Consider the following 13309-nt stretch of genomic DNA (forward strand, 5'->3'; position numbering starts at 1 on the left):
GTTTAGAAGTATGCATCCACAAATGATGTTTAAACATCTCTCCTCTTGCACATTCCTCTGCACTCTGGAATTCTCCTTGACCGCTTGGCCCGAGGCGAAGAGGGAGAGGTTAAATTGGCATTTGAGGCCACTGAGTCATGCCCTTAATGTTTCCTAGGGTCCTACAAGTGTGCTAACAGCTGGTGGTTCAGTTGAATCGTAGATAAAAGCAAGGAATAACTTTACTGCATGCTCCTAAAAATGACCTTTATAGTCCTTCAAATGGGTTGTGATGTGAAAATCAATACACAGATCGATGGTAATAAATCAATATGATACAATCTGTTAACAGCACAGTATCTCATCTTTTATCAAATGTAGTTTCTGAGTAGCACAGTTTCTCAAAGCCTCTCCTGCAGGGTAAACTGGGCAAGCTGCGGCACCTTTAATGGGGTATTTAGTCTTAAAAGTTTCAGCGGGGAAGTTGGTGTCTGCCGAGTTTGTTTGTGTTGATTCGCTTTACGGTCAGATGTTTCTGGTTGCCCGTGGTGCTTCCCATCAGACCGACAGTGTTTGACAACTGTAGCAGACCATGACTCAGCGTGACCTGCTGCTTAACACGAACAGTGAACTCACTCTTGAGGGACATGTTATCATGTTCCTCCCAGCCCTCATTCAGTCAGTAATGATGACTCAAACAGAGAGAAAACATACACTGTTTCATGCAGTTTGTTGTTGCCGATCCATTGCTGCACTTCAGTACAATACTGAGGTTGGTTGGTTTTATATGTATGTACTCGTAGTCCACTCTATTTTACTACAAATCTTAAATAATCATTGTAAATGCAGAGGCTCTTATGAATATTCTTCAATGGTAAATAGACTCTGTTTTTTAAATAACCTTTCATTCAGCCATTCATACATTCAAAAACACACCACTACTAAACAAAGAACAGGGCTGAACATCCAAAACAGGTTGGCTCAGTGTCACGCTCAAGGACGCCTCAGAACCACAGCGGCACTGTTACTAGCTCACGATTATTTAAATGTGCCAACATGTTTTGGCGCACTCTTCATGACGTCTGCGTTCTTATTTGCACTTTGACAATAAACATGAACTATTGAAGATTATTTATAGAAGCCTTCTGTTGTGGCATGATGTACTTTTTTATTTTGTCCTCATTTTATTCCTCCTTCTTCAACAGCACATGGGCGGATATCCACATGGATGCTGCCAGGGGCTTAAAGGGCTACTCCTGCAAATTATTTTATTACAAAGGTTTGAGGAATCACAAGCGATAGATTAAGAAAAGTGACTACAATTGAAGCAGCAGAGTCCAAAATATACTGACTTGAAGTCTCAAGTATAGATCCAGCCCCCAAAATGCTGGATCCTACATTTCCCATAATGCAACTCAATAGCCAAGCTGTTTAGCTGGTAAATGTTCATCCACTCCACACCCCCAGTTTGTAATGCAACCTTTCTGTTTCTCCAAACTTGAGCTGAGATAACCCTGATGATGACATCATCAGAGTTATTTTTATAGACTTTTTTGGAGAGATTGCTCCAAAGTCACAGAGGACATTATTCAGACATTTTCACAGGCTGAGTACTCTTTGGAACAAGTGAACGAAACTTGATGCGTAAACCCAGTGGAGTGCTCCTTGCAGTAAAATTTGCTTGTAATAGAGTATTTTTACATTGTGGTGTTGATATTTTCACTGATGTGAAAATCTAAATATTTCTTCTGCCACTTCCTGTTGTTTCCAAACCCTAAGTAGATGCTTTTTGTTCCAGTGTAACAGCTGCACATGTAGAAAAGGGTCAGACACAACGCTTTGAGTCTGACAAAGCTTCAGTCAAAGTGTTTGTGTGGTCATGACGGACAATTAAAATCCAAAATCCAAATCCATGGCTGTTGACTGACCATTAACATTTGGTGTGTTTCTGTGTTAGGTGGCTGCCAGAGCCGGAGTTTATGACATCCTCAACCAGCTGGGCTTCTCCGAGTTCGAAAACCCGAGGGACACGCCACTGGCCCGGCTGCGCTGCCGCTGGCAACAGCAAAACATTCAGTCACTTCCTTTCCGAGGGGAGTTCATCTGAGAGAGGATCACTGTGAACGCACCAAAACAGTACTGTGTTTTTCAGAATAAAAGACATTAACATTATTATGCCCTCTATATTTACCCCTGTATTATGCATAGCTCCACTTCATCTATTGTTTGTGTTACTGCTTTTCAAACACACTAGCAATGCTAACATTTTTTTAGGTGTTTCAGTGTTAGAAAAAACATTGCTCCTATAGTAGAAGTTGATATTTGTGCCTTTGCCCTTTTTTATGAATGGTAGAACATAGAATTGTAATGTACTAATATTTATGTTGCTTTTTTTCCAAATTAAGTTTTCTTTTTGAAAAGTTCTTACTTTTTTAAATGAGACGGCCTTTTAAAGCTTCTGTTGGAACAAGACGAGTTAAATGCTGTTATGGAGGAGAGAAGCAAATTCCACTGTGTGGTCGGCCAATAATTTTGGATGTATGTCACAACTGTTTGCTGTTGCAGGACCTGATATTTTTCTTAAGCCCTGTCCTTTTCTTCTCAGCACAGCTGCCTTCAGTGTCTGTGCGTTTGTTCGACGTGAGGTTTTCGAGAAGGTTCCCTGTGTACTTAATGAAAGCTGTTGTTATTTAAACATGTCTTGTAGTTTTTTAAAGCCAGTCAGAGTGGGTGTTTTGAGGATTTTTGCGCAAGATGCTGTCAATCAGAATTTCTTTAGCTAACACCAGTAATGTGGCCATCTGTTTCTTTTTTTACATTTATTAATATGTGCCATGAAAGAGGTACTAATAGTACAGCATGTCAGGATCTTTTATGCTTGTTTTTACTTTAAAGCTGTAAATGTGTCTCTGTATTTGCGTTTGTACACATTGGAGAAATGTTGCCCTAAAATTGCCATCATATACTTTCTGAATATATTTTCTTTAAGTCCCATGTCCATAATATCACTTCTTTAATGTGATGTAAAGAACCAGAGTTTTGGTTTTTTTTGCCTACATTATTCACAATGCAACTCAATCATCCATAGTTCGTCCGGAGATTTGTGTGTTGTGGTAGTAGTAGTGCGAATGGCATCCCTTTATAACTATACCATTTAATTAATACATTATCATGTGTGTATCACTTACTTGCCCTGTGTTACATTAAATTCTTGAAGACTTTTTTTCTTGCATGCCTCCATGGTGAACCATGAATCCAAAAACTGAGAATATTCTTGATGTATTAAAGTCATAGGGGTCAGGGTTTAACAGCAGCAAGACTACATCAAAAATTCAACATCAAACTCTCACACTACTTATGCAGTTTAATCCAAGTGTCATTTATCCAGTCATGTGCTCAGTGCTTCCCAAACAGACAAACCTTTCCAACAGGGAAGTGAACTAAAAGTGAACGTAATCATACTCTCCTCAAAGCCAGACTCCGTTGTCAAAAACAGTAATTTTACCTTTGCTGAGGAGCTGTTGGTCTACGACTGCCTCCATTAGTGGTTTGTTTGCGTTATCGTGTGACTTTGGTTAATCTGAATTAACCCTTTAAATCATCAAAGTGACAAACACAAACAAACTGTTCGGGGCACCAGTAGACTAGCACCTCCCATGTTCAGCGAGGTAAAATTATAAGTTTTATCAGTGACAGGGCTTTAAAGAGAGCAGTTTATTTTTCGTTAAAGTCCCCGTCGAAAAGGACTGTCCATTGGGAAGTTTTAAGCAAACGACAGGATAAATGAGACTTGGATTATACTGCAGGAGATTCGTGAGTTTGTAAAGTGATGTTTTGATACAGTTTTGTTGTTAAACACAGACTCTTATGACTAAACTCATTGAGAATTTTCACCTCTTTTGGATTCACTGGACGCATGTGAGAAAAACTGTTTTTCTCACTAGTTCAGTGTAACTCAGGTTGAATAATTGATGTACAAATGGTAAACATTGGAAAGGGACACAAGATGAATGATTCACTGTTGAGAGCAATAGATAATTGCATTATAAGCCAGTCAGGGCAAACACTGCGTCATTGTTTTAGTTTAACACATGCCAATTATTGTTTAGTGTGCCTACATTTCCGGAAAAACTTTTACTGTACAGTATTTCTATAAAAGTTTGCTGTTTTTTTTTATTATTTTGTTATTCTTTAATTTGCTAATATGTGATTAGTTGTAACTTGTAGCTCAAAAGTGTGCTTTAAAAAAACATGAGTCCTGCCTTAAAAACCAGAAAGATAAGCCAGTAAATAAATTAAAAATCCTTCCTCCAGATGCCTCTCATTACTATTTTTTTGTTCAAAACATTTGCACTGTATATAATAGATTCAGACTAAGTGAGCAAAAAGATTACTAATGAAATGGAACATGAAATAGCTGTTTTTATGTTTAAGAAAATACAAATACAAATCTTAGTGTGACATGATAACGCAAAAAGCTTCGGGCTGTAACACCATAATGTCTTAGCTGTGCTCTTAATTTAATGTTTGTTTCAAACAGGCACTGCTGATAGAGGAAATGCATTAGCTTTTAGTCACTGCGTGTGCCATTTAGTTTCTTTTTGGAGGGCTACAATAAATAATGACAATAGATTCAACAGCTTTTGTCTGCTTTTGGTATCATTTTGCTGTTGGCTTTTCTGAAGAGAAAAAACTGATGCACCTGTGTGAGAGGTTTTGGATTTAAAAATGCAGGAAGATTGTCTCTGTACTACGTCTCATTTCATTGAAGTTTCCGATTCAGCGGCGGAGCCAAATAATCGTCTCTTCCGTCCTCTGCTTCCTGTCTTTTTTCCTCCTTATCTCGGCATCATCTCTTGCTCTAGATACGCTCCGCTAAGAACCCGCTCGTATATCCGGACGGCCTCTTTGTCTAATGTCAGTGCCAACCTCGGAGAGCAGAACAGGTTATGAGCATCAGGCACATTTACGCAAAACAGATGATTCATTGTTGGGCTGAAATCTTAACATATTCCATATACAGTAATAAAGAGCTTAGGCAGATCAAAAGACTAATCTGAGTTGCCTTTTGATGTGGACAGGTAAGGTCTTAATTAAAAAAAAAAAAAAATATGGTCACCCTCACAAGAAAGGAGGGCTGTGTGGGGATTAAAAGCCACCGGCCGGCACATCAGTGAAGCTCACTTGGCTTTGCTGGCCTGCTTTGAAAGGCTGATATCCCAGATCACTTCCCGTCTTGTAAGTGCATAGCAGGCTTATCTTTTGGAGTGCGGAAGTTGTTAGGATTTTATCACACCACGGCCTATCCTGGATTATTGTAAATGGAAACCAAGTGGTCCAGATTGAAATGCTCCTTTTATAGTTTGTTACACTTGTTTCCTTTCCACATCATCTCAGTTTATGAGCTACTTTATCCGTCTTTGTTAGGGGTCTGGCGGAGATATATTAGATAAATAGCGAACTTTTATACAGCACAGTGTCTGTTTCTTTTAACTTCACTAACAGAGACAAATTGGTTAAAACAACATTCGGATATGGAGAGGGGCTATTCAGTTGCAGCATGTGGCCAACTTGACTCCGGGTCAAGATAAGCTCAGGACATGAGGACCATGCTTGGATGATATAGCGGCCCCCCGCCTTTGAAATCCTTTCCAGACTCATTGAGATACTCCCCAATGTGAAACTCAAGCTAGCGATTCTGAAGGATCCTGAGATTATGGCAGACAAAGAGCAGCATTGAGAGGCGAGCGGCGAGAGGGGATGTAATGAACTTCATGTGAAAAGCTTCCCCTCTGCAGATGAGAGAGCTGCTCAGCAGAGGAGGCATGGTGACGCTGGTGCGAGGGGTGCACCGCCTCTTTGATTGTTGTCGTGCGGGTTGAGGGCAGCATTGCAAACACCTCAGAGACTCAGGTTCGCTCTTAGGGATTTGATCAATAATGGCAAGACGGTGAATATCTCTGAAGGGATGTCCTTAAATCTGCAATGGCAACACACGTCTAGGCCTTCATTTAGTCGTAGCAATAATGCACAATCCCTGATAGAGCGGGTATTACACACGCCACTGAGCGAGATAATGAAAAGCCTCAACTGGCAGGATAAAAAATACTGATTGAATTGAGGGAGACGCACTTAAATGCTCTTTCTTTCTCCCCATAAATCAATCTTTTGGGATATATCTTATCAAGTTTTTCGATTTAGAGGCGCTGGTTCCACATTAGATCAACTCTTGACAGTTTAATGAAAGGAGAATTGCCTTATTGACATTATGATTAAAATGTTTTCAAGCATGTTAATGGGGTTTGTTTGTGTCAAAATGTTCATTGTGACAGACAATCGACATGATGCTGGCACATGGAGACCATTAATTCTAGAAAATACCTAATCCTGTCGGGCAATATTAGGATTTGTACAAGGATGGAAAAGTTGACTTGAGACTTGAAAGCAAAAAATGTTTTGACCAGCTTGAATCCTGAAAAAAGACTTGCAGGAAATGGAAGAACTTTAATATTTAACTCAAGTGGAAAGGACTTGAGGCCAGTTTTACAAAGATAAGACTATGACTACCGCTTGGATCAAACCAAAAGTTGGACTTCGGTGAAACATAAGGTGAATTTAAATGTCACCAAAGGTGAATTTAAATGTTTCACCGAAGGAATAAAAACCCAGTAATGACTTGTAGCAGAGCTGTGTGCTACCACCACCTCATTGCTATATATTTTTAAGCAGTCTCTAAATCCTCTCTCCCATCTAACTGTTCACTCCATAATATTGTTAGCAAACCAAAAATTATGATCCAGGTCATTTGGTCAACAGGTGTCACCGGTAGTTACCATGGAAACATTGCTCTTAATTCTGAGTTAGGCTGTAGGTCAGATAGTTAACCTTTTAGGCTTAAAATAAGTGTGTTTATTTTTGTAAAACTGTCTTAATTTGCATTCAACTAACCTAAGACCCTTGGTCTCAACTATGTGAAACACACTGGTGATGACAACACAATGTGCGAATGTTTGAATGAACGACATTCAGACCTCAAACAGAACGAACAGGGTGAAAGCAGCAACCTACAGCAATCAGACTGTACCACACAAAACTGTATGAAACAAAAGATAGCTGAAGTTTTTGGGGCTCTTCTGTCGTTGTTTTGTTTATAATTTAAAATGTGTGCATGTAAGTCTATGATGTGTGGTGTGTATGAGCATAAATGTATGAGATACATCTGATCATTTGTTTGTAGGCCTATGTATGCATGATAATTTCCCTGTGTCTTTTTTTAACTTTCCTGTTTTTTGTTTTTGTGCTAATATTCAGATATTTTTCTTGTACTTTTAGGTGATTTCTCGCTTATTTCTGGGTCCTCTTAAGTTGCTTATTGCCCTCTTACAGTGTTTTTGAGAGAAATCAAGCCGATTTGCTTAGGTTTCAAAGGGTTAATCATGCATCCCAATCTTGCTTTAGCCATAAAATTTTGCAGGGTTATCTCTTCATATTAATCTAAATGAAACTGTAATTGTGTTCAAGCGCTATTGCAGATTATGTCAGCAATGTCACACCTACAATAACTCCAAGAGTCATTTTTGTGTCAATTCCCAAATAAAAAAAATGTTTATTTGTGCCAAATTTTGGGAAAATTTGCAATAATGTGTTAGACAAAAAAAAGTTTATTGTGCTGTCACCTGTCTTGAACAAAGGGAATCAGGGAAACATCATCCAGTTGATGAAGATAAGACATTGCTTTATTTATTTTTGTCCACATGGTGGCGATACTGCTGTGGAGCGACACTAAAATCTCATTCAATGCCCTTTGACCTAAACAAAGCTGCTATCTTGTGTTATGATGGATCTTGCGGTGTAATTTCTGTTTTGCTGTTTCCTTAACAACAATCTCTCGTCATGAATCTACAACACGGAGCCACAAGGTAACAATGCACGACTTATTTTAGCTTTTATTACCATTTTAATCAATTTACCGAAGCCCACAGTTACATAAAAATGGAGACTAAGTTTCACATTTTTGTTTTTTATGAACACATGGTCACAACTCAAAGAAATGTTCGAGCAGAAGTAAATATTAAATGTCAGCTACAGTTTAGCATTCAGCTTGAGCTAGCAGTTAGCACGATGCTAACGTGACTTTGTAAACTCATTGACGTGCTAACGCGATTAGCAGGGTAACGTTTTTATGTTTGTTTCAGGTTGCAGAAAAAACGTAAAAGCTTTAAGGTAGGTTAATGACTAATACGGCGTTGTATTCACAGATATTTGTTGTTTATGGAGTACAGAAGGACAACAGTAGAAATAGTATTGAAGAATATTACCATACTTCTTACTGGACTTAGTTAAGTCAATTTTATTTATAGAGCCCATTATCACAAAACAGGGTTTTCCTCAGAGGGTTTTAAAGTGTAGGACATCTCTCTGTCCTTAGACCCTCACATCATCTAAGGAAAAACTCCCAAAAAACAGAACCCCTGTAATGGGGGAAAACAGGAAGAAACCTCAGGAAGAGCGGTAGAGGATGATCAGGGATCCCTCCTCCAGGACGACAGACGTGCAATAGATGTTGTAAATAACAAATGAAATACAATCATGGCAAAAAGGAAAGAGAAAGAGAGAAGGGAGGAGAGGCACAGCAATAATAGAAACAGATGCATGTCATATTACAATAACAATAGGTGTGAAATTGTTAATTGCACTCTATGATGATGCTGAGGGTGATGATAAGAGTCTCATGCACATGTTGATAGGGAGGTGATCACAGCATCGGCGCAACCAGGACCAGACCACGATCAGGGCGAGCGGGGGGCACAGTATGAGTACAGCCACAGCACGAGCACAACCAAAGACAGGGTCGCAGCATCACCACGGTCAGGCACAGTCAAGGTTACGGCCAGGATCTGGGAAAACTAGGAAACAAGGGAGCAGGAATGCAGTTCAACAGACAATCGTGAGGCCCAGGTAATGACAGTACCACAGGGCTATCACAGATTAGTGCCCCAGTAAACATTTTCCTGTTGACTTTATGGGCTCAAACATTAGTTTAAACTCTTTTTCAATACAGTTTGATGTTTCTTTTGAAAAATATGTTCCCATATAGAGTAAAATAGACTTCAAAGCAGGGGATGCTTTAGGGCGTAGCTACTTTATTCCACCCTTTTGTTGACACATTGTCACTTCTGGCTCCATAAATTCGTGATGGCGTAGGCCAAAATTCCAATCTCGAGGCAGTCCACAAACCAACGGATGACGTCACGGTGGCTATGTCCACTTCTTTTATACGGTCTGTAATTAATGTGGGACAAAGATTGGGAGCGGGAGGAAACAGGTCGCGGTGGATGAACGGGTCAACAAAACATCTGGCTTTAACACGGAAGACAGCTGTTGGTGTTCCATGTCAAACCCAAACCACAATTGTTCCTTAAAAGTGTCTATTATTGTACCCATGAAGATCCGCTAACCTTGACAAAGTACTCATTTGAATCCAAACCATGATCTTTCCCCAAACGTTACTCGGTTACATAACCTAAACCTCAACCATAGCATCTTAAAATGCACTTGTTTGCATCAGTTTGGTAAAGAACGGAGAAATTCTGTCGTTTTTTTGTTCGAGCTGCTGATCAGATTCTGTGTGTCAGTTCAGAGCACTGGTGCCCAAACTTTTTTCTAAGGGGACCTCTTTTCCATCATTGAGTAAACTGACGACCCCTAACTAAGCGACAGTTTTTGGATATTTTATTTAATAATCAGAGCATGACAATTACAGTACAGAACGACTGAAAAAATTGCCAACGAGCACAATGAGTGCAATTTCACACCAGTTTTCATGATACATTTTCTGATGTTTTTAGGATTTTTTTAATACAATTCTCTGTTGTTATTATGCATTTTTTATCTTATAAATCATATATGCTTAATAGTCTTATTTATTTATTGTTTATATTAATAAATAATGCAATACTTGCATCAGTGGGCCAGTCACCTTTGTGTTAACTAATTTGTGGACAGATAGTGACTTAACACACTGTTATGTAAATGAAAATGTTTGACATTATTGCCTAAAGTTTATTTCTTAAACTTAAAAGAAATGAACAAAATGCTGAGATATAGACACATACGGTATACTCTTAAAAAAACTTACACTGTTTAACTATAAAACCTGAACAAATTGGCTTCCTTTCTTTCAAAAATATAAAAGAAAGCAATAAGCAACAAAACAAAACAAAAAAAGACCCAAAATTAGCAAGGAATTAGTAAAGAGTTCAAACAAGTTACCCGAAAATTGGTTTAAAACAAGCGAGAGAGAAAATAATAGGTGAAAAAAGGAAATTGCCTTTAAAAAGCACTTAAAAATTATAATAGCTCTGCAACATAATTTTAAAAATGTCATTATGATAATTAGCTATAAATACAGTTATTTCCCTAGCTTTTCTTTTTCTTGTAGACATTTTCTCTTTGCTTTTTCAAAATAATTGCCTAAATCAACCAATTTCTTGCAGTTTGTGTAACATTTCTTTTCAAGTTGCTCATTGCCTTTTTTTCCTATGTTTTGTAAAGAAATCTCACCATTGTGCTCAGGACTCAATGGCTTAAACACTAAAACGGTGCGTTAAAGCAGTGCAAGAAAAGTTACATCACTCTAGTTTTCAAAGGGTTAAAATCAAGATGGCCTCGCGATCACCAGTGAAGCTACGGTGACCCATAGTGGGGGTCGGGACCCCCAAGCTGGGAACTACTGTTCTGGAGATTAGACAAATTTAGGTATTTTGTTGTTTAATATGGAAGTGAGGCTCGAAAAGCGTTACATCTAACTCTCTACTAGACAGCAAATGAGTGTATTTCCCAAAATGTTGCACTGTTCCTTTAACTGATTACTAGTTTTGAAATTTAAAGAAACAAACAGGATGTAAAACGAACGTCTTTGCTGGACGTGATGGAGGTAAAACCTTTAACACAAATACAGTGACACATATGCTGCAGCAGAAAAGTCTCCCACACTCATTACACACTAATCACATTTTCTTAAACACGGTCAAGTGAAACTCATCGAGTCCCAAACCCCTCCGTCCGCGCAGGTCCGAGGACCACAATAACAACTTCTCCAAGTCGCTGGTTTGTAACTTGGCACACGCAGACGCTCCTCTCTTCCCCTCAAGCTGCCGGGCAGACTAGCAGCTGCTTTGCATCTTCCTGCATCTAGAGAGATGAAAAGTCACATATTTTCTCAGCACGCTGGCATGGCTCGACCACATTACAGCACACACTGAGGCATCCGCAGCTCCACACAACTGTACTGTAACTTCTTCCCAGTGCTGAAAACACAGTGGAAGAAGCTTGACTTTTTTTTTTTGTTTTTTGTTTTTGCAGCTCCACCCTCAAAGACTGGACTACTGTTTTGCAGATTACAGTGTCTGTGTGATTCAGACACATTTAAGTGTCATCTGCTGAAATTTAGAGTTTAAAGCACGTCTTTGTGAAGCATGAGAGGAAAAAGAAAGTGTTTATAGTTCAATAAATCCCACTTATGGAGAGAACTGATCTTGTCCTGTGAATATCTTGCAGTAGTTTGAGAAAAGAGTGTATTAAAGTTTTGCTCTTACCCTCCTGTGAAGGACAGAGTGTTCTAATGCGAGCGCTGTAGTAGAAAATTGTTCTGGTGTGTGGACTAAACCACAGACTGTGAGTGGAGCTTTTCATTTCAGAAGGGAAAAAACAAGGTTTCTAATTGAATACTATGCTATATTGTGGAATGTCATCCTGGCATTTGGACACAAACGAAAAAAAAAAAAAGGCAACAAAAAACTCCAAACAGTATGGATGGAAAAAGAGCATAAAACTTCTTACAAGGCAGTTAATGGTTTCCATCTCTTAATGCTGTGGTTAGTTTCCATCGCTTATTAATGCACAACTCTGGATCACCATCCAATTCTCTCATTGCCGCCCTGGGGGGAAGACTGTATTAAATTTTTTTGTAAAAAAAACCCCCACACCTGCTCTACATTGACCATCATGGGGGTAATTAGCCGCAGAGTGAGAGCGCAGGCGCTGCACGGGGGACGTCGTGCACCCCAACGGAGCCCAGACACAGTCGAGGAACTTTAGAGGGAAAAGAAAGTCCAGTCTAGACACCTTTTTTCCTCAAAAAACCTGAAAGTCAAAACTCATTTTCAACCAAACCCCCTTCTTCTTTTCCTCTGGATTCCAGAGTTGTTGGTTCAGTCTCTGCGTAGGCATGTCTGACAAAGTCTGGACTCCAGCAGGGTGAGCCGGGGCCAGAAAAAAAAAAAAAGTCCTGGTTGCTTGAGCAGTCATCCAGAGTTTTAACAGGCTGTCATTCCACTGATGAAATCTGCTGTGGAGTTTTCACACCTTCTAAGCCTCTAATGATGGTGTTGGATTTGATCCATTTCTGCAAATGGAACATATGCTCACAGTGACATCTGCAGGATTAGTCCCGATTATGAAAACTTGAATACAAGTGCATGAGGTCATTAAATGTGATCGTGCGTGGCGTGCTTTGTTGATACTAGATTTGTGTGCAGCAGACTTGGAAAATGAGTAGTTGCATTAAATCTGATTTGATGATGCTATGGCGCTTTGTCTTACCTTGACATGTACTTTGTTAAGCTCTTAATAAGTGGGTGCACATTTTTTTCCATGTCTATCTTAAAAGAGTATGTACAGAGTAAGAGTGTGATGCTATAAGTTCGTGTATACTGGCTCTGAAGAGGTGTCAAATACATTTTAAGTGTAAGAGATTACAGCCTTTCTAATGTCAAATTTTCTCTTTATGTTTCAGCACACACAGTTTCCTTGCTTGGCCGCAGCAGACGGTACAGTAAGTGACACAAGGAGGAAAGTTTAAACTAAAAAGCCCTTTCACACTGCCTGTTCAGGGTGGGAAGGCCGCACTGTTATTCTGCCTCGCCGTTTTGTATTAAAACGTACAGTTGCAGAATGGGAGCACAGAGTCGCGTCGCTCTCAAGTTATCAGTCGAGATAGTAAATGTGCCAAATTGATGTCTGTGTAAAAGGGACAAGCTGGTATGATGGGACAGTTGTGACATCTCGATGACGCGTTATGTGTGCAACCAGCTGCTGGGACGTTTAAAAACAGTTAGCAGCAGTTAACAGTCCGCGAGCTGGGGAGACACTGAGGTGCTGGAGTGTTTTTCTGTCTGAGCAGAGGACGAGATTAACCACCAGCAGGGACGGTAAATAATTATTGGACACTGTGATACCTTTGTTACGTTTTAAAGATGCTGCCCGACGGGACTGTTATGTGTTGCAGTAGAGCAGACGCTGTATTGTGATGCTGTGTTCACGCTTAGAG

At 39.5% G+C, this 13309-nt stretch overlaps 2 protein-coding genes across 6 annotated transcripts in view; both read left to right on the forward strand.

Moving 5' to 3' along the window:
* Positions 1–4616, forward strand: part of pald1a (phosphatase domain containing paladin 1a) — an 84022-nt gene extending 79406 nt beyond the window's left edge. For all 5 annotated transcript variants that reach the window (XM_042507525.1, XM_042507523.1, XM_042507526.1 and 2 more), the window contains one exon: positions 1937–4616. In XM_042507525.1, coding sequence (XP_042363459.1) covers positions 1937–2086 — 150 coding nt within the window. In that variant the 3' untranslated portion in view covers positions 2087–4616. The remainder of the gene's footprint in view (positions 1–1936) is intronic.
* A 3255-nt stretch (positions 4617–7871) lies between these two features.
* LOC121958798 (A disintegrin and metalloproteinase with thrombospondin motifs 14) overlaps positions 7872–13309 on the forward strand; it is a 63643-nt gene continuing 58205 nt past the window's right edge. The window contains exons 1-2 of the mRNA XM_042507927.1: positions 7872–7898; positions 12776–12814. The gene's annotated coding sequence lies outside the window, so the exon portion shown is untranslated. The remainder of the gene's footprint in view (positions 7899–12775; positions 12815–13309) is intronic.

This window comes from Plectropomus leopardus, chromosome 19 (assembly GCF_008729295.1).
Source record: "Plectropomus leopardus isolate mb chromosome 19, YSFRI_Pleo_2.0, whole genome shotgun sequence".
In the NCBI taxonomy this organism is placed as follows: domain Eukaryota; kingdom Metazoa; phylum Chordata; class Actinopteri; order Perciformes; family Serranidae; genus Plectropomus; species Plectropomus leopardus.